Genomic DNA, 27,090 nt, shown 5'->3' with positions numbered 1-27,090 from the left:
TATCTTAGCCTTGTGTATCTTACCTCCTTAGGACTCTTAACCTTTTTTAGAAATCCCACGTCTGCTTGTGCTGTGCAGTACAGTACTTTGAAAGGCAAGTGGCTCTTGACCTCTTTAGCCAACACCCATATCTAAAGGCCGCGTGACACAATGTGGGAGGACGGTGATACCGATACCAGTCAAAAGAGTGGTGCTCATGAGGAGCAAAGGGCGGGTGGGTGTCATTTTAAACAATTCACCTCATCGTTGCAGAAGATCCTCTTTCCTGTCACTTGATTCAAAGAAAAACAAATAAAGGCCACTATTGTGAGTGACGACGGTAATCTTGCGTAAGAGTGTGTGTTTGAAAAAACACTGAAGGTCGCCAGAAAAAATTTGCCCTTTTAACACTTTATCCTTCAAAAAACAATTTGGGTTTAGATTTTTAATGCCAAATAGCTTGTAATAACGACACACCATTTAATAATCTAAATCACTTTTATTAATTTAAGTTAGGTAGAGACACTAAACATTGGAACCACATTTGCTCTACAATGGAGCAGTCTTCAGAAAATTACAAAATAAAAAGGCTTATGTCATACTGTCAAAAAAAAAAAAAAAACTCAAGAGGTAGAGAATTTAGGCTCATCAGTGTGACTCAAAGGGATGAAGCCTATTGGAATGTAGTTGAAATTCTGAAACTCTTGTCATCCCAAAGTTTATATAAAATAGTCATACATCAAATATGGTGGAGACAGTCATTTGGGATACTGGGGGTGTTCACAACATTTAAACATTTACATTTCACTTTAACTGGACAATGAATAGGAGAGTTAAAGTTTTACTTTGGAAAGGATAATGGAAAGCTAGTGTCTTTTAAAACGGCTCCCTTGACCACACACACACACACACACACACACATCGGTGTCGGGACGGCGGTCTGCTTGGAGTTACGGCCTACGTTGTTGGTTTTGAACAAATATTGGTAACAGATACAATATAAACAGACACAGATCTTGAAAACAAAGACAAATGAGAGAAATAAATGCATTTCCCCTCGAACTCTCCCAAAAGCGTTACATTCTGAATGTCACACATGCTCGTTCAACCCCGGATGTTTACTCCCTCGCCAGCTTTTTCATTTGAGAGGTCAGTCAATGCGGACCCGAAACAACAAGACCTCCCCTTGGGAATCCGTGCACTTGACCGTCAACACACCGTGTACGCCGCACATCTGTAACTTATGTAAAAACATATTATAAACTTTAATTGTGACATTTATCTTCCTTTTTCTTTTCTTTTTTAAACACAAGCTATAATTAGAGCCTTTGCTGAGCCTCCGCTCGGGGGGGGGGGGTACGTTGGATGGTTTGAAATGCTGCGTTGAACCTTCCTGCACAGAATGCTGGCAGTGTAGAGAAAAATCAGAAATTACAGTGCATGTCTACAAAAATTAAATAAAAGTGAAAAAACATTTGTTTTACTGTTTGTACAGTAACATACTGTATAGTTCCACAATGACACTAAATAAGGCTGGTGACTACATTACGTAAATAGTTAATTATAAGATAGCTTTTCTGTATGATTTCAAAACTAGTGACACAGTATATAGTTGTTGGTTTCTTTAAACTCAAAAAATAAAATAAAAAGACAAAACAAAGTCAAATAAATCATTTGTGTAGTACACAGCTTTCTTTGTTCCAGAGGAACAATATAATAAACCTTTGCATTTGCTCCGCGCAAGTGCACAAGTCTAGATTCAGTCTTTTCGCATTTCCTTCCTTCCTTCCTTCCTTCCTCCCTTCTTCTCCCATTTTCATCGTCAGTGGTTGTTTCCTCATGCTCCGCAGGTTTATGTCCCTCTGCTCGCGTCACAAACAGCGCCCCCTACATCCCGTTCTTTGCCTCGTTGTTGTTCATGGCCTCCTTTCTCTGGGCGAGGAAGGGGTACATGCACTTGTCGGCGCCGAGGAACCGGTACATGCACACGATGGCCTCGAAGGGCAGGATGCTGCGGGGGAAGAGCAGGCATTAGATGGGTGACGCAACACGCTCCCGTACACAGACACAGGGGGTCGGGTGGGGGGGGGGGTTATATGTATACGGAGGGTATTCTAGTAGTTTTGGTGGATGCTCACCTTTTCATGAAGTTGACCATGTAGACGATGCGAGGTGTACAGATCATGGGCTGGTCAGTGAGGATGGCCCTCATGGCCTGTTTCACACAGAACTCTGGCTTCAGGGGAGGCAGGAAAGGCTCAATCTCCTTCCTTAAACGGGAAGGCAAAAAGTGGCATTTCAAACTCAGTATACTTAAAACTGAAAAACATTCTCTAATAATTTGATTGAAAATCATTCAAAAACCTCATGAATAAAGTGGCTTCGAGAGGTTGAACACCGTAGTAGTGATTGCTCTAAAGTGGAGGCCGGCTGACTGCTGGCATCTAACAAGCAGGGTAGGGGGGAGTTGGGGAGGGGGCTTAGCCCAGGTGCACCTGTTGGTGAGCTTTTTTTCACCCTGGGAAAATCTTTGTATAAGCAGAGTGCCAAGCGCTGGTCCCCAACTGACTACGACATAGACGTTACACAAGCGTCTGCTGCTGCTGCTGCTGCTTCTTTGACCCTCAAAATGTGCCCGGGACTATTTTTATAAGGTGAAAATGAGAGATGACAAGCTCATTCCGGGTGCCGGGGGGGGGGGGGGGGGGGCGTCTAAAGAAATCCCATGTGTGCGGAGAGCTAACCTTATCCTGCAGCCTTTGAACATTCCCGTGTCGACCAGGTAAGGGCACACCAGGGTCATGTTGATGCCGTCCTTCTCTGAGGCCTTCACCTCGTGGCTCAGTGACTCGTGGAACCCGATGGCACCGAACTTACTGGCGCAGTAGTCCTGTGGGAATGAAAAAAGGTGGGGGGGGGGGAAAGGTCAGCACTGTAAAGCGCTGCCCTCGCTCCGCACCATGGGACCGCAGAGAACATTATCAAACACGCCCTGCGGGCGCCGGGGGGGGCTCTCCTTGCTGTTAATGATACCCGAGCGAGCCTGTCCGCTGCTCGGCGCTTTCATCGGCATTCTTCATCTGCTCGGCGGCGAAGGGTTTGATGTGGTTCGCCGCGGAAATAATCTTTTTTTTTTTTTTTCATAAAGACTTGTGCAAACACAGATGCATGTGGATAAACACGGGGAGGATAAAGAGATTTGACTGTGCCCACGTGACCGATGAGAGCTTTGTTTCCCTGAAATTAATGAGCACGTCAGGAATCGCAGTAGAAGAATTTTCCAGGAAGCGTTATAGCTTAACGGAAAGGGGCTCAAACTCCCTTTTTGAAGGCGACTTAGTCATTATGAACGAATGCGTGTAACAGCAAAAGCAAATGTGCAGCTATAAAAACAACAAAAAAACAGGCAAATGGAGTGGCGGCCCCTGGGGACCGTCTGAAAATGACACCATTTTAGAGCCAAAGTAAAACCTTCTCGTGGTAGCCTTCTGTGAGGACAATTTACTCCCTCTGTGGTTATGGAGATTAATGACTCCACTTAATGTGTATTACAATAACAAAATGAATCTGTACCAGAGGGGCGGGCGGGGGGGGGGGGGAACTATAGAAAAGAAAAACCAAAACTTTATCCATTGAACGCTGCTGTGAGCTGAATACTGAGCGAGCACAAAGTTGTTCACAAAAGCCGAAGATGAAGATGTCTCCATCCCTCGGGGAGCTGTCAGCTCATTCTGGCCCCGGGGCCCGAGCCCAATAGGGGCCCCACACCCCCACTGCTGCAAATAGTGAAATCTATAAGAGGCTCCCCAATGCTCATCTGTGTCCCTTAATTTAACGGGTGGAGGGACAACCAGAGAAAGGGGGCCTAACCTCCCCCCGGCGCAGTGTGCTATCTGGCACGCCTCAGGGCTTCGGAGAAAAGCACTGGTTTCGGATGGTGGGAACGATGGGATGTGTATGCGTTGTTGTGTATGATACTAACCTCCACTCCAGCTGTGCTGAATAAACCCAGGGAGCTGGCAACCGTCACAATGTGACCGTGATTCAGCTCCAGCATCTTGGGGAGGAACGCCTTGGTGGTCTGGGGGAAGGACACAAGGGCAAAGAGGGAAAAAAAAAACACACACACACACACACAAAAAGAGGAAGGTTAGTTCATTTGTGCAGTTTGTCTGTGCCAAAGCCCTTTGATCCTCTCTGTCTCCCTCTCATTCCCCCTCTCCATCTGTCCCCCCCCCCCCCTCCCTGTTTCTCCATGGCGATGCAGAGCGAGGAATGAGAATTCATAACATGCATTCAAACAAAGGAAAGTCTAAAAAAAAACACGCATTTCCGGGAAACTTTATTTTTTGTTGTTGTTGTTTTTGTGGTAGGTGTGAACTGGCTGTCAGAGGGAAGAGAAAGGAGAGGGTTTTTCCCTTTCGTAGGTATTCAATGAACAAAACAGGTGTGTGGTGTGCACACTGCACTGTACAATCTGTCCTTTTTCCCACACGGATCTGGTGCCCGGATCGTCGGGCCCGGCTCTAAAGACCTGGTGACAACCCCAATCATAGCCCCCCCCCCCCCCCCCCGTTCACTCAACAACAATACAATTCAGCCTGTGCGAGCAGCAGTCGGCAGAACAATCGGCGGCGAGGTGAGCTCGGGGGGGGGGGGGGGATGAAAAGGCTTTTCGACGGAGTGCCACGTGAGCCCGAGTGGTTTCACCGGGGCCCGGCCCGCCGAAGGGTTGGTGAGGAAGAGCGACCCGGCGGGCGGAGGAGGAGACGGGCCGGTTCCGTTCCTCATTCCGCCCCCGTCTGCTGACTCAGGACTCAGCGTGAGCCAATCAGCAGGTGTGACGTGTGACAGGAACTGGCCAATCACTCTCCCTCTGGGAGGTCCGCAAAGCAACCAGCAGGCCTTTTGTTGGTAGCGCTGCTCGATCTATTCAAGTGAGATGTGTGCTGCCACGGAGAAGAACAATGCAAGGAGACCCAACACCTTTTGAAAAGGTCAGTAAGGCAAATAAAGAAGAAAAAAAACAAAAGAACAGAGGACGCATTTATATCACTGTAACATGCTGGCCACAGTATGTAAAATCTCAAATATAGCACCTCTGGGTTTTGGTAAAGAGCTTTTAAGACTCACATTGGGTTCATTTGTTATTACTTTTGACAGTTTCATTTCTATTTTCCAATAATTCTGTGGTCATAAGAATTCTTTAAAAAAAAAGGTTGGTACAGTACATAAGCCTGGCCAGAGAAATGATTCGGCCTCCTTAGTAAACATTTTCTGGAAGGCAGCAGAGCGCTTGGTACCAGGTTGCACAGCCATGAAACCTCTGGCAGGGGAGGAAAAGCCTCATTAAAACTGCAACCAGAGATTAACTGCATCGGACCTACTGACTTGTAGTGTAATCTCTTCCACTTAAGACGTCTTTGTCCGCGTTGTGTGCCATGAATGAAACTGGAAGGAATAAGTCAGATCTTGGTGGAGAACGCCTGGGGTGAAGCGGATGACTTCATTTGAGGCTCCAGCACAACAGATCGGACTCCGCTCCAAACATCTGCGCCTTCCTCGGGGACATAAATCCTCCAGCTGCGGCGAGATTCATCTCGTCAAATGACGGGGGCGCCCCCCAAAAAAGAGAGGGGGAGCCACGAGAACATGAGGCGTGGGCAAAAGCGGGGGGGGGGGGGAAGGCCTCCGTGAGCCAGAACACCAGCGGCTGAGGGAGAAAACGGTTGCGTGCAAGTGAAGCTTTCGTTTCAAGATACGCCCGAACCAGACGTAAAGCCAGAGTTTCCCCACTCATCACCTGATCTGGCACATCACCCAACTCTAATTTTGCCGAATTGGGGGGGGGGGTGCTAAAATTGGGAACAAACGTCCCGCCCTCCCGTGATGTCCCGCTTCCCATGGCAGCTCTGGCATGCGGGTATGACCCCCGCTGACCTCTCAGACACAAAATGTGTGAAGGCAACCGGGGGGCTCGTGTCTTACATCAGAGCTGCCGTAATTGGGACTCAACGCTCCCTTGTTCCGCTAAATTACCCACCGACACAGTCGGGCCTCCTCGGCCTATGTGGGGTTGCCCCGCCCGCTGCACCCTCCCCCCCTAATTGGTCCAAGCGTTTAAGCCAGACAAAGCTTCTTGCAGCTGGGGTGTCAGGGTGCATTAGTGCTAGCGCCTGACCAACAGGAATATGAACAAAATATTGGCCTTTGCGTAGGTCCAGATGGCCATTTAATTGGGCTGACTTCTCCCCGGATGAGAGAATGAACGAGAGGGCGAAAAAACGTCCTGCACAAGGTCGTGGAATTTGAGTGGGTTGGGTTTACAGGACATCAGGGATGATGGCTGAAGATTGCGTTGCGTTGTGGTGGCCAGGTGTCACGGTTTGGCTTCGCTTCCTGTTTTAGTTTGAAGTTTCATGTCTCTTGTGGTCCTGGGTTAACTTCACTTCCTGCCTTGTCTTGTGATTGCGTGATTGTCTCCACCTGTGTCCAATCACCTGCACCTCCCTTGTGTATTTAAGCCCTGTGTGCCTGTTGTCCCCTGTCGCGTCATTGTCAAATGTCCATCGTCGTTGGAGCACGTTTTGGTTTTGTTTAGCAATAAAAGAGCACTTTGGATTAAAACCTCTGCGCCTGAGTCCTCCCTGTATCCTGCTCCAGACCCGAGTACGCAACACCAGGCTTGTCAATAAGGTACTGCTACAGTTGACCATACCTCCACCCCCCCCCCCCCCCTGGGTTGGACAACGGGAATCCAAACGTACCTGGAAGCAGCAGCCACATTGATGGGCCTATGAAAAATATTGGTCCTAAATGGCAGCGCTTTGGGAAAAAAAATGTAATGGCCAAATGGATTTCTTGATTTGATTGATTTCTCTATCTTTTTCCTCTCACCCAATCCATCCTCTGTCATGTGAACAGGTGAACAGGTACATGCGCAGGAGAACAAGGCCCGACACGGGAGAAGCGATGGCTCGCTCTACAGAGGGGGTACAGGTGCGCCGGGTCTGAGGAGGGGCCTATGTAAAACCAGTGAAGTAGGACCCTTCTGCCTGGCTGCATCCTTTCTCTGACTACAGCAGGAATGCAGCCTGCAGAACTTGGCTCCTGTCGCCTGGCATCTCGTCAAGCTGATCTACAGACAAGAAACCAATTGTCAGATAAAGTGGGTCAGCAGCGGCTTACCATTACCCTCTCGCCTCGCCTGTGGCTGGGAAGGCATTGCCTTCCTTCCCCTTTTCTTTCCACTGCTCTTTTCCCGCCATGTCACCATTGAGCCCCTCGGCGCTTTCATGTAGTTGCACGAGAGCGGTAGGATTACCTCGTGACAGGAGTCGCTGCTTATTGTTCATGAACCACCTGTTGGATAACCGGCTCAAGATGCAGGGGAAGGGTTCCTTTCATGTCACACTTATCTGGGCATACTTATCCTCAAAACAACAACGCTGCCGACACTTAAAGAGATGAAGGGAAATTCGCCATCCTGTCATGACTAAAAACTGGCGCTCAAACGGCACGAATCACCAGCTGGTCCTATCAAAGTCATTAAATGTTATGAACCTCTACCTCATAATTTTAAAAGGAATGAGGGACTGAATCATAGTTGTTGTACACATAGTTCGTGTGTCCGTGTGTCCGTGTGTGTGTGTGTGTGTGTGTCCGTGTGTGTGTGTGTGTGTGTGTGTGTGTGTGTGTGTGTGTGTGTGTGTGTGTGTGTGTGTGTGTGTGTGTGTGTGTGTGTGTGTGTGTGTGTGTGTGTGTGTGTGTGTGTGTGTGTGTGTGTGTGTGTGTGTGTGTGTGTGTGTGTGTGTGTGTGTGTGTGTGTGTGTGTGTGTGTGTGTGTGTGTGTGTGTGTGTGTGTGTGTGTGTGTGTGTGTGTGTGTGTGTGTCAGAGGAACAGAGCGTGCCGCCGTTGTGACCCGACATGCAGCTGCACCCACTGCCTCTAAAATCAGGTTGGGAGGAGTCAGAGGGGCCTGTGGAAGGATGACAGAAGAAGTGTGGGGTCTGGGCCGAGCTGGTCTGCACACGCACACACACACACACACACACACACACTGCAGTTAACAACCTTTTCCAGGTCACCCCTCCATCCGACTACACTGGCCAAACGGAAATTTACAAATACAAAGCTTCTGTCCGGCCGTCCTAGCACTGGGTGGGAGATTTCAATAATTTGGAGACAAATTCATATAGTGACTATTGAAAAGCTGAATACAATGAACAAAAAAAAAGAATGCTGCCCTATGTTCACTGCTGAAGCATAAGAAAGGAACCTTAATCTCAAACTATCTAAATAAACTTTGTAGTTGTAAAATATACTTGTGTGTGACTAAGAGTATCGGGCTGAGTCATGAACCACAATTGATCCTTTTAAAAGCCTGGAAAAAGATCAAAATTGCATGTTTGTGTAATGTAGCACCTGAATGCATTGAGCATCTGTGCTGTGTTTGTGTAAGAGCGGAAAGTGGACAGGTCCCTGTTAGTCTAAGCTCCATTCATCTAGCTTGTGTCCTTTAATGAACCACATCCTCTGTGCTGGCTGTCGCCATTCATTAAGTCCTTCTTTTATCCGCCACCCCCCCCCCCCCCCCGATAGGAACCACGCTCTCCACAGAATATGGGGGGGCAGAGGGAACACAAACACAGATGGGATGAACACAAACACAAAACCCTGTTAAAAATCCCAAACCCGCCACCCCAGCCACTGGATCATGACTCCCAAATCCTAGATATAAAGGAGTGCGGTGATGACCAGCAGAGAGGCACATGAATAGTAGTGAAAGAAGAGCCCATTAAAGGAGGAAGTACACAACCTGCCTGACTGACAACACAAGAGATGTTCATGCTCAATTAGGGAGCTTCCAATCGCTGTGGTTTCATGGTCTCATTGAGAATGAGCTCCTCTGGGAAAACAGGGAGCCTCTGGCAAGCCTCAAAATGAGCATCATCGGCCTCGGACGCGTTGCTCAACATATCGTGACAGACACAATAAAAGAAGTTTATTGTGAGCACACATTCTCGAACCTTGAGAATAGTCGCCACAGTTGTCCCACAGAGGTGGTCGTTCGTTTTTTTTTTTTGGCATTGGAGGCGAAGGGCTTGAACCCGACAATCTCACTCCGCTCAGTAAAGTGTCTATTAACGCTTTATAATGGCCAGACGCGTCGTCTTTCCACACCCACAAAATGCCTCACAAAGGCTATGGTGGCACCTGTCGTGCTTTAAAACCGCAGCTAACGCTTATCTAAAGTGAATCATGTTCACTCCATCAAGTCCACGTAGGCTTCCAGATAAATATTTACACTGAAAACACTCAAAAAAGGAAAATCTGGTACAACAACAAATCACTGCCTGCCAACAAAATGTGGTGAGTTGATCTGACACAGATCCTGCAGCGGTACAGAAGCTTCACTAAGCCAGATTTGTGTGGCAAAGGAGAGGAGGAGGAAGGGCTGACATACCACGGGGATCATCAGTGACCAGGGGCCAAAAAGAGCAGCAAAAGGCACCACTTAAGAAGCAGAACTTGTGACTTTTTGTTACCGCCAGATCAAAACCAAGCGAAGCTGGAATTTAAACATGCAAGGCGATCAATTTATATACTTTATCTGAGTACTGGAGGCGTACAGTCTCACACCTTGGATTATTGAGTTCGACACACACACACAAATGAATAGTGATAGAAACATTCCCGTGGACCCGGCATCACAGTGAACACATTCAAAACTGTGCACGTGGAAACTGAGGCGGACGCTTCGAACCATCACGCCGACATCCTGACACAGCTCCCTCTTTGCAGCTATGGGACGACATCCTTGGCAGCAAACTCACCCAAAAGTGCGCGTGGCAGTTGACCACCATGGTGCGCTCGATCAGCTCGTCGGGGCACTCCAGGAGGTGATGGCCGGAGACCACGCCGGCGTTGTTGATCAGCAGGTCTACATTTCCCACCTCACGGCGCACCTTCTCGGCTGTGGAATACACACTCTCCCGCTTCCCCACGTCACACACGTAGGTGTAGACCTGCGGCTGGAAGGGGGGGACCTCCTCCACCCCTCTAACAGGTCCTGCGGTAGAAAAGAGATGACAAAAGTGATGAGTGGGGGGGAAAAAGTGCGTTCAGCAGGACAGTGATTTTTAATGAATGAATCTGAATGAGTACAATGTGATGGACTTAGAAATTAAGAAGTAATAGGAACTATAAAGGATGTAAAAAAAAAAAACTTAGGAAGATGAAGAGGCCACCTGGCTCAGCCTAAATGAATGGAAACGGTGCGCAAAGAGGTCTGCAAGGCACCGCTAGCCATGGGAAACACGTCGGTGTGTTCATTGTGTCGCTCTGCCCTCGATACTTCCGCAACTTCTATCCTTCAAACACAACTCGCCGCTGCCGAAAACCGAAAGTGACCTCGCGGAAACGGACCGTGCGTAAAACCCGGTGTCATCCCAACTGCAGGGGGGGGGGAGAAAAAGAAAGCAGACTTACCGTCTTTGGTTATGGGGGTGTCCAGCTCGTGGTAAATCTGCCGCACCATCTCCGCGGTTTCCTCATTGCTTTGGCTGTTTATGTCCCATAGCACCAGGATCGCTCGCCTCCGGGCGAACTCCTTGGCGAAGAGCCGCCCGAGGCCGCTTCCAGCACCGGTGATCACGCACACCTGTCCCGCCACGCTCTTCTCCTTCGGCCGCACAACCCATTTAGTCCCGGCAGTCACAATAGCCCAGAGCACCTTCAAGATGACCACGAAGAACTCCGCGAAAATTATCATCATAGTGGCCGTGCTTTCGAATTCAATTCGAATGAGCGGCGGAAGCAGCGCGGGGAATGTGTCTCCCTTTAAAACGGGTTCGCAGCAGATAGGTGGGCAGAGGGGCACCGACACAACTTAAGGGGCCACGATGCAGGTAGGACAGAAGAAAGAAGAAGAAGAAGAAAAAATTGACAGCGGCTGGAGCGCAAAAAGTGGGCAAAGAAGCAGCGCAACTTGAGAGCGAAAGGAGAATTCAGACGCCGTTGAGTCAGAGTCCGGTTACTGTGCCTCCCACTTCCTCTGCTGCTCCACCACTCATCTCATCCTCACTCGCGTCCCACTCGCTATTTATTCAGTCCTCCCGTCGATGCTGGACCCAATAGGACTGAGACGTGAGCGCCCGTCAGAACGAAGCGCCGCATCCATACGCGTTACACTCAGAGGTGATGTAACCTCGGAGATTTTACACTTTAACACTGATCCCCTGCGCGTTTTTGTCCCAAAGCAAAGCGCGATGGAGACGGAATGGAGACGCTTTGATATCTTTTTAAAAGCCGCCGCTTTTTTAAAATTCTTTGGCTTTTATGAGGCATGAATGTAAAGACAAAAATAGCTATTGGCAATATAATAGATGCAAATAGTTGCACAATAAAATCATGTGAGTAACTATGTTGCTGATATTGATTTAATTGATAAGAAATGTAGTTTAATCATATTTTATGATCATTATTAGGATTAAAACCCAAGATTTCAGGAACATTTTCTACCCAGTATTTCCACCACGAAATGCAGATTTCAAGTGGCCAAAGATCAAGCCACATTCCGCCGGTCCCGGTCAATGTCCGTCCATTCATGGAAAAAGCATAACCATCGTTGTTCCTTAAGGAAACTACTTGTTGACATTTGAGCCGGGGGTTTTACGCAACACTGAATTTAAATCACAAGTCCGTAGTCTCGGATATCACAGCAATTTACTGGCGACGACCCATCGCCATTTGCTCTTTGCGTAAAGTGAAAGTGGATCGATAACGTGCTCGCGTGAGAAGGCTCAGACAATAGTTACTTATACGGGCAAATAAATGCACATGTTACTTTTACTTCTAACGTGAATGTAATTAAACCTCCAAGAAGGAAAATATAATTAACCAAACTTTATTTTGCGTGCACTTGAGACGTTGTGCAACGTCTTTGAGAGGTCTTTGAGATGCATGTGCCCCCCGTTGGATGGGCATTTCAGTGGTGTTCAGTCCGGGAAAAAACTGGGAAAAACTGGAAAATACCAAAATGTAAATAACGCATATAGAAAGCTTTGTTAAAAAGCTTCAGACGAGGTGCTTATGTATGTAACATGTAATCTAGTATTAAAGCCAATCTGATGATCCCTTACATAGTATGCATTATTCATAGGGAAGCTATTAATATAGGTTTCTTACAATGATTTTACCTCACCAAACTATACATAACCTTATATGCAAAATATGTGATTTTGCATACAGACATATTATTTGTATTAGAATTACTTTTCTTGGCGTCACACAGACCGAATTTTGAAAATGCTTAAATAGATTTCCAGTGAGATCGAGGATTACGCGTAAAGGTTCAGCGAAGGGAACATCCACGACCGGAACGAGAATGGACGCACTGTGATCCAGGGCTGCAGAATGAAGCGTTAGCTCCCTCTGCCGGCTCATCGAGCGCACAACACTTCCATCACCTCCGGGGTTATGAGAGTATGCAAAGTACCAGAAATCAAACCCAGTGGACCAATGTTTCCTTTAAAAGATTTTGATTTTATTTTCCATGGCATTTTTTTTAGATGGACCATTAAGGAACATTTACTAAAAAGCCTGTCCACAATTTTAGATTTAATATTCTTCTTCCCGGTATTTAAAACGTGGTGTTAACTTATTTTGTAGCATTATGAAGTGGATGCTATAATTGTTGGAATGCATTGATGCATTCCAAGTATTGTTCTTCGAATCTTTATTCAACTTCTTCTATTTCTTCCGTTGCACGTTTCAACTCCTTCACACTTTCAGCTATTTAAACCGTTCAAATATTAAAATGTTTAGGGGAGGGGTGCTATGACTGTTCAGCTTTCTAGCTCTTATAATTTAAGTTAATTAAATTCATAAACTTTTTAAACATGGTTTTCAAATGGAGTTTGAATTTCAAATTTCAACTTTTTCAGCTTCGCCAATCTTTCACCATTTAATCTTTAAAATGTTGACAAAAGTCTAAACTATTTTATTTAAAAAAACTGCTTGTTGATATCTATTGTACTTTTTTCTTAATCACTAATTATGTTTCATTGGTTTTTGGGTCCGTTTCTGAGTTTTACATTAGTGTGTATTGCATTTCTTAGAGTGGACCAGAGTGGGAGTTCAGTAAGAAAAAGGTTCAGTAAAAAAAAAGGCACAATATTCACTTTTCAAGCCTCGTTTTTGGATCAAAACAATGCTGTGCTTGTGCTGGTCGGACTCACATGAGTATGGAATCCCACAGTTTTTTACTTTTTGAGGAGCCCGGGAGTGAAACAAAGTCTGTCCCAAGCCCCATAGGCCCCAATACAAAACTGCCGACAGGTACATGTTTTGTAAACTGCTAGTTGAGCAGTTTTAAAACACATAGAGACATGAAAACTGCATTTAGGGATGGAAGCACAATTGATATCAAAGCAGTGTTGAGCTTGTAAAACAACACAGATGTATCCTGAACAACATTAGCTTCCTTCTGAATCATTAAAAATAACTGTAATTAGGCCTGGCCCTCGGAGTGGAGAAGAGCTGTCAGCTCTTGCCGTTACAGTATCTGGTCTCCTCAGCACTCGCCATACGGAGCCACGATTCATTATTCGTGTTCAACCCTCGGGGAGGAGGGCAAGAGGAGGTGGGGAGGGGGGTCGGGTGTGAACTTCCTGACCCATACCTGTCGGGTCCAGGCGGGGTAGTAGTCATCAGTACGCGTGCCAGACTATAAACCCTCATCTTTCCTCCCTTTGCTCGTCAGCTTGCCTGCACTCAGCTGCAGCATTTCGCCCTTCACTTACAAAACAACGTTATTATTGGACATGGCTACAATCCGAAGCCGAAGGTGTTTTGGGTGCTCGCTCCTTTTGCTTGACGCACGCTCCTGATCTTCAATCTAGAATCGATTGCTCTTCCTTAGTGTCCCGGATGTTGATGTCTCAAGGTTGACATTTTTTGGGCTGAATATTGGAACCGTCATTTCAGTTGTTTTTTTTTAGGTTGAATTTTTTGCGGTGTTTTAATGTTGAAAAACATTCAGGTACATAATTTCAATGCATAAATATTCAGTGCTAGAAATTCAATCACCTTTTTATTTCAACCCCTGATGGCACAGATTTACTTCCATAGTTTTTATATGGTTCTTTGAGATATTATATTAATTTTCACACTCATAAAGAGCTCCCTTTGTTGGTGTTGACACTGTTTCCAATTGTTCTGTAGGTTCGGCATAAATTTAACAGGTTTACAATCCACAAACACTATTACAATTTCATGTTTCTTTTTACATTTGAGTGAGATGTATTGTACTTTTCGCTCTTGAAGCCTAGACTTATTTCACGGGTGGTCAATTCAATAAATAAGATCAGTATATGAAATATGACAGGTATTTAGGTCTTACAGAGGACATTTCAGAACCTCCTTACCTTCTCCACCCCCCAATTCTTACTGTAATGTTTGATGAGGCCCATCAATTAATAACTTCTTAGTTTGAATAACAAACATTCTGTCGACTCTTACTACTTATACTACTATTAGCAGTACTGAAATACAAATACTACCAGTAATAGTGACACTGCAACTGATTTGACTACTCTTACTAGTATAAAAAGTACTATTAGTTTTTACTGTTTTTAATAATTTCACTACTACCAATGAAACTACTTTTACTCTCAATAATATTATTTCTATTGCTATTAATACTACAACTACTACTGATATAACTACAAATTCTACTGTGACTAATAGTATTAGTACTACAGCTGATTATAATAGGCAACCCAGGCAATTGCCTCGGGCCCAGAGCTGAAGGGCTTCCCGAGGGACGACTAACGTCAATGATAAAATAAGGGAACTGCTCATGACCAGTGGTTCTCAACTTGTCTGGCTCCGGGACCATTTCAGCTTCTCTATTGTCTATTGTTTCAGCAATGTTTATAATTAATTTCAGCTTTTTTCATTGCTGTACTTTAAGCAACTTTCTGAAATGAATTTCAGCTTTATGCATTCCAACGCATTTTCAGCAGGAAATGCATTTTCTAGTTTAACTTAACAGTCTTCAGAATAAAGAGCCTTAATGTCCTTGGTTATTTTCCTACCTCTCTGCCTGTCCCCATTTGGCCTTGTGTTTTACTTTGTGTGTCCGAGCCTATGTGATGTATTTCTCTTTAATGAATACACATATTGTACCAAAATATAGTAATTTATGACAGAATGGATATTCCAAAGTTAGCTCAATGTTAGCATCCTCTGTTGAAGTTTTAGGAACACTAAAACAAGTCTTACTGAGAGACACGGTATATTTCCGTGCCATTCAACCAACTGCATTTTAAGAAAGCATTCAAGCATTTTATTTTTTAAATACAATTTCACATTCACATAGATACGAATAAGAATTAAAGCTTGAATTGCCAAGTAAATGTACACATCAGGCACCTGTAAGGACAGCCTGTTGAGGTCTTAGGTCCTAAATCCTTTAACGCGGACATGCGCAAACCGGAATCCCTCTTTCTCGGTGGACGCAATGGCGGACGCAGAGTGAGTGTTTGTGCCTTGAGAAAATCTAAGCACATCTGCTGTTAAAATAGTCATCTTTGTTCATTTTACGTCTTGTATAGATTGTGTAGTTTGCGCACACCGTAGTTATAGTTGTATTGTTTATGATTATCGTTATTTTCGTGGTTATTGTCACTTTACGGTTTCTTGTGTGTAGCCCTCAGTACTGCAACATGGCTCTCTCTACCGCCTCCCTGCACTCGATAAGAAGCTAGCTGATGGTCCTAATCGTAAAAACACTTAGGAATCGGCTATCATAGTTTGTCTTTAGTGTTGCTGTTATTTCTTTCATGAACCGTCTGTAGGTCTCTGGTGAAATCAGAAGAATGAATGTTTGGGAGCCGGTAATGGCTAGTTAGCTAACATAGCTAGCTAGCATGTACTAGCTATGATGTGGTTTTTTAAAATATACACCATAATAACTAATTAGTATGAGAATACCTGTATTTGTCAACGTCTCGACTTGTTTGTAATGTTTTGTTTTGCCCAAAACAGAAAAAAAGTACCGGCGGTCCCTGAGAGCCTTTTGAAAAGGCGAAAGGCCTTTGCCACCATGAAGGCCGCGCGCATCAAGAAGATGCTGGCTGATAAAAAGGTGCGTAATTCAGTGTGTAAAAGTTTTGTTTTACTCGGTTCATGTTGTTTCGGGTGCACATATCCATAGGCTCATCAGTTCTCGCGCTGATTGCTGTTCCTGTTTGCGCAGGCCCGCAAAGTGACCAGGAAACTGATCTACAAGAGGGCTGAGAAGTACCACAAGGAGTACAGGCAGATGTACCGGCGTGAGATTCGCCTGGGCCGTACTGCTCGCAAAGTGGGAAACTTCTATGTGCCTGCTGAGCCCAAACTGGCCTTTGTTGTCAGGATCAGAGGGTGAGCTCAGTCAGTGTCTAGGCACAAATGTAACGCATGGCAGACAAAACCAGTGAGATTTACATGGATTGCTACATTTGCTATTAGACGTGATGAGTGTGGTGTTTGATCAGTTGAAACAGCAGTTTGTAGCTGCTCACCTGCTATGCTGCTAATTTTAAAAGCCTTATCCATGATTTGCCTTAAATGAACCCCTTCTGAGACTGGCATGAATGCCAGTACTACCTGAATTACTCTATGCACATTGGTTTCCTTCACTATGTTTAAATCTGGTTCCTATTGCAATCCATGTAAAGGTACTGTCTGCAAATGCGTAGTTTGTTGTGTGGTTTATGATGAACAATTCTTTCCCCGTCTTATCGACTATGCTGATACATTCATGCAAAATAAGCCAAATATTCTGAAACCACAATCAACCAAATTGATGAGGACGCTGCACATCAATGCTATGTGCTAATCTGTACCGTCTATTTTTCTTTCAGTATCAATGGTGTCAGCCCCAAGGTCCGCAAAGTTCTGCAGCTGCTTCGTCTGCGCCAGATCTTCAACGGTGTGTTTGTCAGACTGAACAAGGCTTCAATCAACATGCTCAGGATTGCTGAGCCTTACATCGCTTGGGGGTAATTAAGGCTGTCACTAAAACTTGACGTCGACCTCAAAATGCAGACACAATTCATTGTGTGCTGAAATCAACATTGTATTAGTGACCACAAATGTTATCTCTGTAATGTGGTTGATGATGCTTAACTTTTTTCCCCATCTTATCGACCATGGTGAATACTGACTGTAACTAAGCCAGTTTAGTCTGAAACCACATTACATGAAAACTAGTATAAACGTTTCTACACATGAATTTGTAACTCATTGGTCAACTTGGATTCTCCATTTACTAATGATGCCCAGCATACTGGCTTCATGAAAATGTTTGTATTTTGTAAATACGTGGCCAGGTTTGATATGAGCTCATTTCATATCCTTGTATTATCTGTTGTTCCACCAGGTACCCCAACCTGAAGTCTGTGCGTGAGCTCATCTACAAACGTGGCCATGGCAGGATGAGGAAACGTCGCATTGCCCTCACTGACAACGCTCTGGTGGAGAAGGCCCTTGGTATGTAAACTTGATGCCTTTTTATTTTTTGTGCTGGGGACAGACGTGGAGCCAAAAACAGTTTTTCAGATGTCATTCCATTTGGTCCCGTCTGTCGTGCATTTTCTTGTAACTCTGAAGAAACCTCTTCATAATTTGTATAAACGTCCATCTGGACTTAAGATTAACTGATTTATTTAATTTTGGCGGTCTTGTGATCTTTTCAAAACGTTTTTTTCACCATAACTGAAAAACAGATGTACCAATTATATCAATTTCGAGTATACATTTCCAAATAGGATCAAATTAAGGAGGACATTGTGGAAAGACATGGATGTGAGCTGCAACGTGACTTTTTAGTCAAGAATTTCCATTTACCAGATGTGGTAATTGTAGTTTGTTTTGAGACAGAGGACAAGAGTGTGTACATAACACAGAATGCATGTGCTTCTATAAGATTCTCCTTAAAGAGAATTTGTACTTCCCTAATCAGAATTACTTGCGGAATATGGTCATGGCAGATATGGTGTCAATGCATCTAAAAAGGCTTTCAACAGAAAAGTCAAAAGGTTAGCTGTATTAAGGAGTGAGTAGTGCTACATGTGGTTAATGATGTACACTTTTTTCCCCGTCTTATCGAACATGGTGAGAAAACCTCAAACTAAGCCAGTTGTATCTGAAACCACAAACAAAAACAGTGACTTGAACGCTACCCTCACTCCTCAGATTGCATTATGGCTTAATAGAAGTCTGACATGTTTGGATAATATGCACTAGTCTGGGTTAAAATGCTTATCAATGATTCATCCCGTATAATTTTCAGGCTTTATAATGTCATTAATTTTTACCCCCTTGTGTTCACTGATCTCACATAATTAAATAATGCTTTTAGTGTGCCAAAAGCTATGCTGTTCAATGTATTAAGCTTGCTGCTTTTTGATCCTCAGGCAAATATGGCATCATCTGTGTTGAAGACCTCATCCACGAGATTTACACAGTTGGAAAGAACTTCAAGTCTGCCAACAACTTCCTGTGGCCCTTCAAGCTGTCGTCACCCCGCGGTGGCATGAACAAGAAGACCACACACTTTGTGGAGGGAGGAGACGCCGGCAACCGGGAGGATCAGATCAACAGAATGATCAGGAGGATGAACTAACGTTATGGTGAGTTGTAGCAAGGGCGCAGAGCTAGAAGGATGAAGATGGCTTATTAGCTGTGGTTAATGATGCACAATCTTTTTTCCCCATCTTATCGACTATGGTGAAAACCAGCTGAAATTAAGCCAAATATGACTGAAACCACATCCAAGCCATCAAACGTCCAATAATCTACAACGTAAAAAAATAGCTTAATTATTGCTACTACATAGTTTACAAAATTTAAGGTCCCTTTGCCATGTTAAAACAGTTCCAAAAACATGCGTTAAAACGAATGGCTGTTGCGTACTGGTGTAACTTATTTCTTCAGTTTCTAAACATTTCTCCAATTAAATATTTTTTTTCCCCCTCTTTTTCAGGTGTTCAAAGGACTCAAATGTACAATAAAATCTTGGAGGAAAACTATTGTCTTCTCATCATTGATGTGAATTTGCTATTTTACTTTAGTATGCAGTTTTTGCATAAGTTGTAATTGGCAGAGGGTCAGACAGCACTTGAGCAGCTGGTTAAAGGTTTTGAATGTAGTGGACTTAGTCTTGAACTGTTCAGCCACATATTGCTCTGCAAGGACAAGTGAAGGAAAACAACAAATCTGCATGGCACGTATAACAAATGTAGTCATATTTTTATCAATTTATACTGGACATTAAAGGAGGTAAAAACGTTAAATATATTTTAGGCATGGGACAGAATAACAGGTTTTTGTGAACCCCGTTTCCATAGTGACGTTGAGACTGGGTTACATCGGCTGCTGTCAGCCGCAGCATCACATTGCATCTCGGGAAGGCAGTCTAGTCTTTTTCGAGGTTACTCATATGAACCATGGGTCATGTATGAGATCGGTAAACCTTTACGGTACAAACATGTACATCAACTCCAGCGTGATGACGCGCCGCAGAGGCTTGGGCCAGCATCTACCAGCAAAGATGAGGTTTTTAAAAATATCTTAATAGCTAATTCATATGAGAATACCAGTTTGTCAATGTTGCTCCACTTGTTTAATATTTTGCGTCCCAACAGGAAACAAAGTACCGGGAGTCCCTGAGGGCCTTTTGAAAAGGCAAAAGGCCTTTGCCACCATGAAGGGCGCATGTGTCAAGATGATGCTGGCTGATGAAAAGGTGTGTATTGGCCTGCTTTATTTTTTATGTATCTCGGGTCATGTTGTCTCTGGTGCACATGTCCATAGGCTCATCAATTCTCGTGCTGACTGTTTTTCCTTTTTGCGCAGGCCTGCAAAGTGACCAGGAAACTGATCTACAAGAGGGCTGAGAAGTACCACAAGGAGTGCAGGCAGATGTACCGGCGTGAGATTCGCCTGGGCCAACTGCTCGCAAAGTGGGAAACTTCTATGTGCCTGCTGAGCCCAAACTGGCCTTTGCTGTCAGGATCAGAGGGTGAGCTCAGTCAGTGTCTAGGCATAAATGTAACGCATGGCAGACAAAACCAGTGAGATTTACATGGATTGCTACATTTGCTATTAGACGTGATGAGTGTGGTGTTTGATCAGTTGAAACAGCAGTTTGTAGCTGCTCACCTGCTATGCTGCTAATTTTAAAAGCCTTATCCATGATTTGCCTTAAATGAACCCCTTCTGAGACTGGCATGAATGCCAGTACTACCTGAATTACTCTATGCACATTGGTTTCCTTCACTATGTTTAAATCTGGTTCCTATTGCAATCCATGTAAAGGTACTGTCTGCAAATGCATAGTTTTTTGTGTGGTTAATGATGAACAATTCTTTCCCCGTCTTATCGACTATGCTGATACATTCATGCAAAATAAGCCAAATATTCTGAAACCACAATCAACCAAATTGATGAGGACGCTGCACATCAATGCTATGTGCTAATCGGTGCCGTCTATTTTTCTTTCAGTATCAATGGTGTCAGCCCCAAGGTCCGCAAAGTTCTGCAGCTGCTTCGTCTGCGCCAGATCTTCAACGGTGTGTTTGTCAGACTGAACAAGGCTTCAATCAACATGCTCAGGATTGCTGAGCCTTACATCGCTTGGGGGTAATTAAGGCTGTCACTAAAACTTGACGTCGACCTCAAAATGCAGACACAATTCATTGTGTGCTGAAATCAACATTGTATTAGTGACCACAAATGTTATCTCTGTAATGTGGTTGATGATGCTTAACTTTTTTCCCCATCTTATCGACCATGGTGAATACTGACTGTAACTAAGCCAGTTTAGTCTGAAACCACATTACATGGAAACTGTAGTATAAACAATTCTACACATGAATTTGTAACTCATTGGTCAACTTGGTTTCTCCATTTACTAATGATGCCCAGCATACTGGCTTCATGCAAATGTTTGTATTTTGTAAATACGTGGCCAGGTTTGATATGAGCTCATTTCATATCTGTGTATTATCTGTTGTTCCACCAGGTACCCCAACCTGAAGTCTGTGCGTGAGCTCATCTACAAACGTGGCCATGGCAGGATGAGGAAACGTCGCATTGCCCTCACTGACAACGCTCTGGTGGAGAAGGCCCTTGGTATGTAAACTTGATGCCTTTATTTTTTGTGCTGGGGACAGACGTGGAGCCAAAAGCGGCGTTTTGGGGTTGTCTTTCCATTTGTTCCAGTCTCTCAGGTGCAGTTTCTTAGGGAACGCCTAAGGAACCTCTTCATAATTTGTACAAATGTCCATTTGGACAAAGGACATGAGTATGTACATAACACAGTATACATCTGCTATGAGAGAAGATTGTACTAAATAATAATCAACACTCCCCCAACACTTCCCCAATTATAATTATTTCTTTAGGAATATGGTCATGGCAGAGTTATAGTGTTAATTGCATCTAAGCCATTCAACAGCAGAGTCAAAAGGTGAGCTGTATTAAGGAGTGAGTAGTGCTACATGTGGTTAATGATGTACACTTTTTTCCCCGTCTTATCGTACATGGTGAGAAAACCTCAAACTAAGCCAGTTGTATCTGAAACCACAAACAAAAACAGTGACCTGAACACTGGGATTGATTGAACGCTACCCTCACTCCTCAGATTCCATTTTAACTTGCTGTCTGATATGTTTAGGTAAATTGGCTTATCAATAATAAATATAAATTCATTCAATTTTATGTTTTCACATAAAGCTTTTTAGTGCGCCAAAAGCTATGCTGTTGAATGTATTGAGCTTGCTGCCTTTTTGATCCTCAGGCAAATATGGCATCATCTGTGTTGAAGACCTCATCCACGAGATTTACACAGTTGGAAAGAACTTCAAGTCTGCCAACAACTTCCTGTGGCCCTTCAAGCTGTCGTCACCCCGCGGTGGCATGAACAAGAAGACCACACACTGGAGGGAGGAGACGCCGCCAACCGGGAGGATCAGATCAACCGAATGATCAGGAGGAACTAATATTATGGTGAGTTGTAGCCAGGGCACAGAGCTAGAAGGATGAAGATGGCTTATTAGCTGTGGTTAATGATGTACAATCTTTTTTCCCCATCTTATCGACTATGGTGAAAACCAGCTGAAATTAAGCCAAATATGACTGAAACCACATCTAAGCCAGTAAACGTCCAATTATCTAGAACCCCGGAGCAATGAATTGCATCAAATAAAGCTATATGGTAACTTGAATGTTGTAATGGCCGAAATTGTATAGTTTATACAATAATTTAAGGACCTGTTGCCATGTTAATACATTTCCAATACAATGAAGAGTGAGTTGTGCACTGGTTGAACTTGTTTCTGGCAATGCATCCAGAACACCATATTTGGTTTCTCCATTTAACTTGTCTTTTTCACGTGTCCAAAGGACTCAATGTACAATAAAATATTGGAGGAAAACTGTCGTCTCATCATTGATGTGATTGTGGCATTTAATTCAGTGTTATGCATACATTTTGATAATTATAAGGACTGTGGCATTTAATTCAGTGTTATGCATACATTTTGATAATTATAAGGACAGGGGGTCAGACAGCGCTTTCGCAGCTCAGTCCAATTGAATAACGTTTTTGATGAAGTGGAGGTGGCTCTTTAATAAGTACATTGCACATATAACTTACTATGATGAAGATTAAAGGAGCAGAAACCGAGTAACGGTTTTCGTGAAGCCCGTTTCCATGGTGACGTTGACTCTGTTGCACCGACCGCGGTCCGCCGCAGCCTCTCATTGCCTCTCGGGGGAGGCCCTCGTCTTTTACGAGGTTGCTCATAGGAACCATGGCTCCGATGTTCGATCCGTGACATTTTTGCGGTGCAAACGATGTACATCAACTCCAGCGTGATGACGCTCCAGGTCGACGCGCCGCTGTCCGCCGCCCCGGAGGAGCGCTCCGGTGACACCCGGCGCGGCCCTGACCCGGTTAGCCTGAGGTACCCGGCACACAGCCGCCTCGCGGTGGGAGCGGGTGGACACCCGGCTCTCGGACAAAATAATCACATGCGGAGGAAATTGCCCGCGATACAACCGCTGAGCAGTAAGTAGGCGCGCTGCCGGAGTCACTCGCCTTGCGCCGTCTGGGCGTCGCATTAATGCGCACCGCCCTTCATCTCTGTTGCAGAGCCGACGGCTTGGAGAAGCTTGTTTAGCGGCTTTATAGTTGCAGGGTAAGATGTGTCTAGGCATTTTGATTTTCTCGTTTCCTGATGCTATATAAGTATATAAATGTCATGTGCCCTTTATGTCTTTGGAGAGACCAGCGAATCATCCGAATATTTAGTGGGCAGATCCACGTGAAGGCACAATACATTTTACACTTACTAGCTTTTCATGGGCAAAGGCACACATTATTCCTGGTTGATATTCTCATCTGTAATCCATGCGTGCGATCTAATTTATCTTCAATCTGTAGGTCACCTAAATTGGCCAGTGAGGTAGGACTGCAACATGAGAACAATGACATGAAGGACATCTGTGGGAGACACTTTCTATTTGATAAACAGTGTAAGAAACCTGAAAAATGATTGCTTTCCTTTCATCATTGCATTTATGTGTATATATGAGTATTTGTACATAATATATATTTGGATACACTGATTGTGAGGCTACTTCCTGGATTGTAGCCTGACTGCCAGTAGGTGGAGCTGTCCCACATAATGAGCCCAGGTCTCATTTCAGTCAAGTGGAAATTTAAATACATTAGTTATATTAGTATCTTTGAAAACAATATATTTGCAATTTTGCTTGTTTACACCTTTTCTTTTAATACATCCTTTTATAAAATGATTGTAAGATCCGACGTTACCTCTGAATATATGAATCCAATTATTTTCAGGTGCAAGGATAGAAAGGACCACAACTGTGATTCCTCAGCTGTCGAAAAACTACCACGTGCGCAGACCGGGGGGCGACCTGCATCCCTTCAGCCTCTCCGAGCAGCTTTCCCACAGCCATTCAGGGCGGCCTTTCACCCTGTGGTAACCAGTGGATTAATGTCACTCAACCCTACACTTCTACATGTGTTCTTCACAGCCTATTTCTGAGGACAGCTGCAAAGATTGCAGTAATTACATTTAATCACTTTTCTCATATGTAAAAATATATACATTTATACACTGAACTGACAAATTTTTGATATTCCGGCAATATCGGACTAGCTAAAACAATCACTGTTGGATTGCATAATTTCGAGATCATAATCACTAAATACTTTTAGTCTTCAATTTGTCGGAATCAGTATAGTTGGATAGCACTTTCACAACCTTTGAACAATTTGGGAGACAATGAAAACTTCTCTTACGGGAGAATAGGTGGATCTTCATAAAGATGTTTATGTGAAATCGCAAAGGTTATATGTTTCATATTTTCATAACGTCCGCCATTCTGTCTCCTAGCTACCCCAAAAGATTTGAACTCAATACAACTCCAGCCATCCTCTTTCCCTCCACTCTAGTCCTCAATGGCAGAAACGCCTTTACGAAGGAAAACTGCAAGCTCACCAGGTATTTTTCACCCATATGTGAAGTGAATGAGACCAGACCAATGAATCATTCTCTTGATTATTTCACACAACCTACACCTCTTCTGCGTTTCCTCTGTTCCGCAGGCCGAAGTTGAACAATCCCACCTGCTGCAACCTGCTGAACGTTAAAGACCTCCGTCAAAAGAGTGAGTTATTTTGGTGCTGTGAGGTCGAGCCTCTTGGTACCTCCTCATCTGTGTAGCAAGGAGAACGCAACTTTCTGTGTGTGTGTGTGTGTTACTGTTTTTGGCGAACAGAAGTATACGAGTTCTCTCTGTGTCTCTATCGTGTCGTAGATCTCTTTCTTCTTCTTCTTCTTCTTCTTTCCATTCATCTTTCTCGGGTCTCTCGCCCGGCAGGCCCGTCCTATCCGGACCCAGTGGTCGGAGCGCCTCGCTCCTTCATCCACAGGATATCCGAGCTATCCTCTCTAGAGGGTGAGACCGAAAGGCAAGAAAAGCTCAAGAAAAAGGGGAAACCTAAGAAGACTGCATCCTGACAATCACCTTCCACCCAGTCGCACTGGTCAAGGATCAAAACTTTCGAGTCCGTGCCAACAGCATCCGACCGAAATAAAACATCAGGGCCGCTGTCGCTCCAGTGGCTCGCTCTGACTGCTTGTGTGTCCTCGGTGGTGTTGGTTTCCTGCTTAACGTGGCTGCTCTTCACATTTTGGGATTCCTGACCCGAGTTTTTTGCTCTATTTGTTTTGTAGTGTTGTTCACCGCGGTATATTGCATTGCATTAGTATTTGCTGCTCACATGGTGATGATGAATATTTTCTATTCTGACTCACAGCTGTTAGTATTTTACCACTCGACATAATAGCTTGTAATGGCTGTTACGCAATGCTGCCATAATTCTCTCTGTATCCTGCTTATGTTGCAGACGCTGTCAAGTAGTTCTACACTAGTTAAGCAATTGGAAAAACTTTGTACATATTGACTAGCTTAGGGAAACCATTGTTGTGCCTTGTTAAATGTCTTCCTGAATTAAATACATTTATTTTTCTGATTATTAATCCTTTTGTGAAGATCTTGATTTCATATTTTGGTCACGATTTGTGTTCATTAGCTCCTCGAGTAAAGGCAGCATGCATTCCCCTTCTTTTTGGCACATCCACTATCAAATAGTGCAATTATCGAAAATGCCAAAATGATTGAGATGAAGCAGTATCTGCATTCCACATCTACAAAACCGATACAAAACTATGCCCCCAGATCCCGGAATGTGGCACATTCCCATTGTCTGCATTGTTTGCAGCTCATGTCTCTGAATAGTCTTGTTCATTTCGTTTGACAAAGACAACAGTCATGGTGTTAAGAGAGAAATGAGGGTTTTGTTATTATTCAAAGACATAGCAGCTGCAGTCATCCAGCTCGTTAAACATGATGTAATTCTATTCGGACATTAGATTGACGTTATATTTTATCTTCCGTGAAATAATTTGTACTTCTGTTGTCATTGCGTGAATATTTAAAGCAGAAATATAGGAGACGTGATGTTTTATATTCATTCATTGTTGATGATTGACCTGTTGCTATTTGAGTATATATGGCAGAGGATACTTTCCACAAAGTATAATGCACCGCTGTGCTCAAAAGAAGTCATAGTGTAGCATGTTGAACAATTTCTGGAAAATAAGTCCGTAGGAAAGATTGAAAAATGCCTTGATGGAAAAAAGACAGTAGTATAGTATACCTTTCCCGAGAAAAAAGTAATATTTCAATAAAAAAATATTTAGCAATAAAAGTCACAGTATTTTATGTCAAAAACGTTGATGAAAAAAAGTCACTGTATGGTATGACAATTTTTTTTCAGTTATTTGAAACATAACATACTATACAAAAGTCACAGTATAGCATGTCAAAAATGTCAAGAAAGAAAGTCCTGGTATGTTGAGTGTTGTGGTTTTGTAGATTTAGTGTGCAATAATTCAGTCAATATTCATATATTATTCACATACACACTAATATTACTGTATAGTTATCAATTGTTCAACTATGGTATACTATATGTGAGTGATGTTACAAAAGTCACATTACAGTGTGCCATGAAAACATTGAATTGTATGTCACAGAGTCCCTGCTCATTGGCTGACACAGAAATTATAGATCAGACGAGTTTAAAAGTAACAAATAAGCGTTTCTATTTACAGAAAAAAACAGTAAGGACCCGAACAAACCTAAAAGGCAAGAATCGTGTGCAGATTTATGAAAATCGACTGCAGCTTGCGACAAAACAAAAGAAAAACCAAAAGTAGTGTCAGCAAGGGAACACCATGAGCTCTGATATCAGAGCCACACCTGTGTGGCTCAAGTTCACGATCCGAAAGCTGCAACACAAAGTCAACAAGACGAAAGACACAGAGACGCCCACTGGAATCATTCAATAACATCATAAATGTTAAAGTACAGTGTGCCACTTTTAGGATTCTTTTGTGGCAAAATTTCCTTACAATCACATGTTTTGCGGTAGAGTTTAGTTTACCATTAAATGT

At 43.8% G+C, this 27,090-nt stretch overlaps 3 protein-coding genes, 8 non-coding genes and 1 pseudogene across 12 annotated transcripts; 11 read left to right on the top strand and 1 right to left on the bottom strand.

Moving 5' to 3' along the window:
* Nucleotides 1–458: 458 nt before the first annotated feature.
* rdh10a (retinol dehydrogenase 10a) lies at nt 459–11,141 on the bottom strand. Its single transcript, XM_037456171.2, has 6 exons — nt 10,472–11,141; nt 9,817–10,052; nt 3,962–4,060; nt 2,724–2,869; nt 2,118–2,249; nt 459–1,990 (listed from the first exon to the last, which is right to left on the bottom strand). The coding sequence occupies exons 1-6, from the start codon at nt 10,755–10,757 to the stop codon at nt 1,867–1,869; spliced, it is 1,023 nt and encodes a 340-aa protein (XP_037312068.1). The 5' UTR covers nt 10,758–11,141; the 3' UTR covers nt 459–1,866.
* Nucleotides 11,142–15,417: 4,276 nt separating this feature from the next.
* Nucleotides 15,418–19,062, top strand: rpl7 (ribosomal protein L7). Its single transcript, XM_037455865.2, has 7 exons — nt 15,418–15,520; nt 16,034–16,133; nt 16,245–16,411; nt 16,894–17,031; nt 17,412–17,521; nt 18,448–18,663; nt 19,017–19,062. The coding sequence occupies exons 1-6, from the start codon at nt 15,507–15,509 to the stop codon at nt 18,654–18,656; spliced, it is 738 nt and encodes a 245-aa protein (XP_037311762.1). The 5' UTR covers nt 15,418–15,506; the 3' UTR covers nt 18,657–18,663; nt 19,017–19,062.
* Nucleotides 16,734–16,824, top strand: LOC119199067 (small nucleolar SNORD12/SNORD106). The gene has a single exon (XR_005114622.1). It is a non-coding gene; the product is annotated as a small nucleolar SNORD12/SNORD106 (small nucleolar RNA).
* Nucleotides 17,138–17,229, top strand: LOC119199060 (small nucleolar SNORD12/SNORD106). Its single transcript, XR_005114615.1, has one exon. It is a non-coding gene; the product is annotated as a small nucleolar SNORD12/SNORD106 (small nucleolar RNA).
* LOC119199065 (small nucleolar SNORD12/SNORD106) lies at nt 18,100–18,189 on the top strand. The gene has a single exon (XR_005114620.1). It is a non-coding gene; the product is annotated as a small nucleolar SNORD12/SNORD106 (small nucleolar RNA).
* Nucleotides 18,713–18,805, top strand: LOC119199063 (small nucleolar SNORD12/SNORD106). The gene has a single exon (XR_005114618.1). It is a non-coding gene; the product is annotated as a small nucleolar SNORD12/SNORD106 (small nucleolar RNA).
* A 542-nt stretch (nt 19,063–19,604) lies between the features above and the next one.
* Nucleotides 19,605–22,396, top strand: LOC119198547 (large ribosomal subunit protein uL30-like; annotated as a pseudogene).
* On the top strand, nt 20,377–20,467 carry LOC119199066 (small nucleolar SNORD12/SNORD106). The gene has a single exon (XR_005114621.1). It is a non-coding gene; the product is annotated as a small nucleolar SNORD12/SNORD106 (small nucleolar RNA).
* Nucleotides 20,781–20,872, top strand: LOC119199059 (small nucleolar SNORD12/SNORD106). The gene has a single exon (XR_005114614.1). It is a non-coding gene; the product is annotated as a small nucleolar SNORD12/SNORD106 (small nucleolar RNA).
* LOC119199064 (small nucleolar SNORD12/SNORD106) lies at nt 21,534–21,623 on the top strand. The gene has a single exon (XR_005114619.2). It is a non-coding gene; the product is annotated as a small nucleolar SNORD12/SNORD106 (small nucleolar RNA).
* LOC119199062 (small nucleolar SNORD12/SNORD106) lies at nt 22,092–22,184 on the top strand. Its single transcript, XR_005114617.1, has one exon. It is a non-coding gene; the product is annotated as a small nucleolar SNORD12/SNORD106 (small nucleolar RNA).
* Nucleotides 22,397–22,721: 325 nt separating the features above from the next.
* Nucleotides 22,722–26,280, top strand: si:ch211-171b20.3 (uncharacterized). Of its 2 annotated transcripts, XM_037455863.2 has the most exons (7): nt 22,723–23,105; nt 23,190–23,235; nt 23,481–23,572; nt 23,904–24,045; nt 24,463–24,570; nt 24,675–24,736; nt 24,950–26,278. In XM_037455863.2, the coding sequence occupies exons 1-7, from the start codon at nt 22,892–22,894 to the stop codon at nt 25,087–25,089; spliced, it is 804 nt and encodes a 267-aa protein (XP_037311760.2). In that variant the 5' UTR covers nt 22,723–22,891; the 3' UTR covers nt 25,090–26,278. The 2 variants fall into 2 exon arrangements, with proteins under 2 accessions (XP_037311761.2, XP_037311760.2); XM_037455864.2 differs by lacking the exons at nt 23,190–23,235; nt 23,481–23,572 and having other exon boundaries at nt 22,722–23,105; nt 24,950–26,280.
* The last annotated feature ends 810 nt before the right edge of the window (nt 26,281–27,090 follow it).

The sequence above is a fragment of the Pungitius pungitius genome, chromosome 19, assembly GCF_949316345.1.
Source record: "Pungitius pungitius chromosome 19, fPunPun2.1, whole genome shotgun sequence".
NCBI classification, from domain to species: Eukaryota; Metazoa; Chordata; class Actinopteri; order Perciformes; family Gasterosteidae; genus Pungitius; species Pungitius pungitius.
This window is presented reverse-complemented; position numbering and strand designations above follow the sequence as displayed.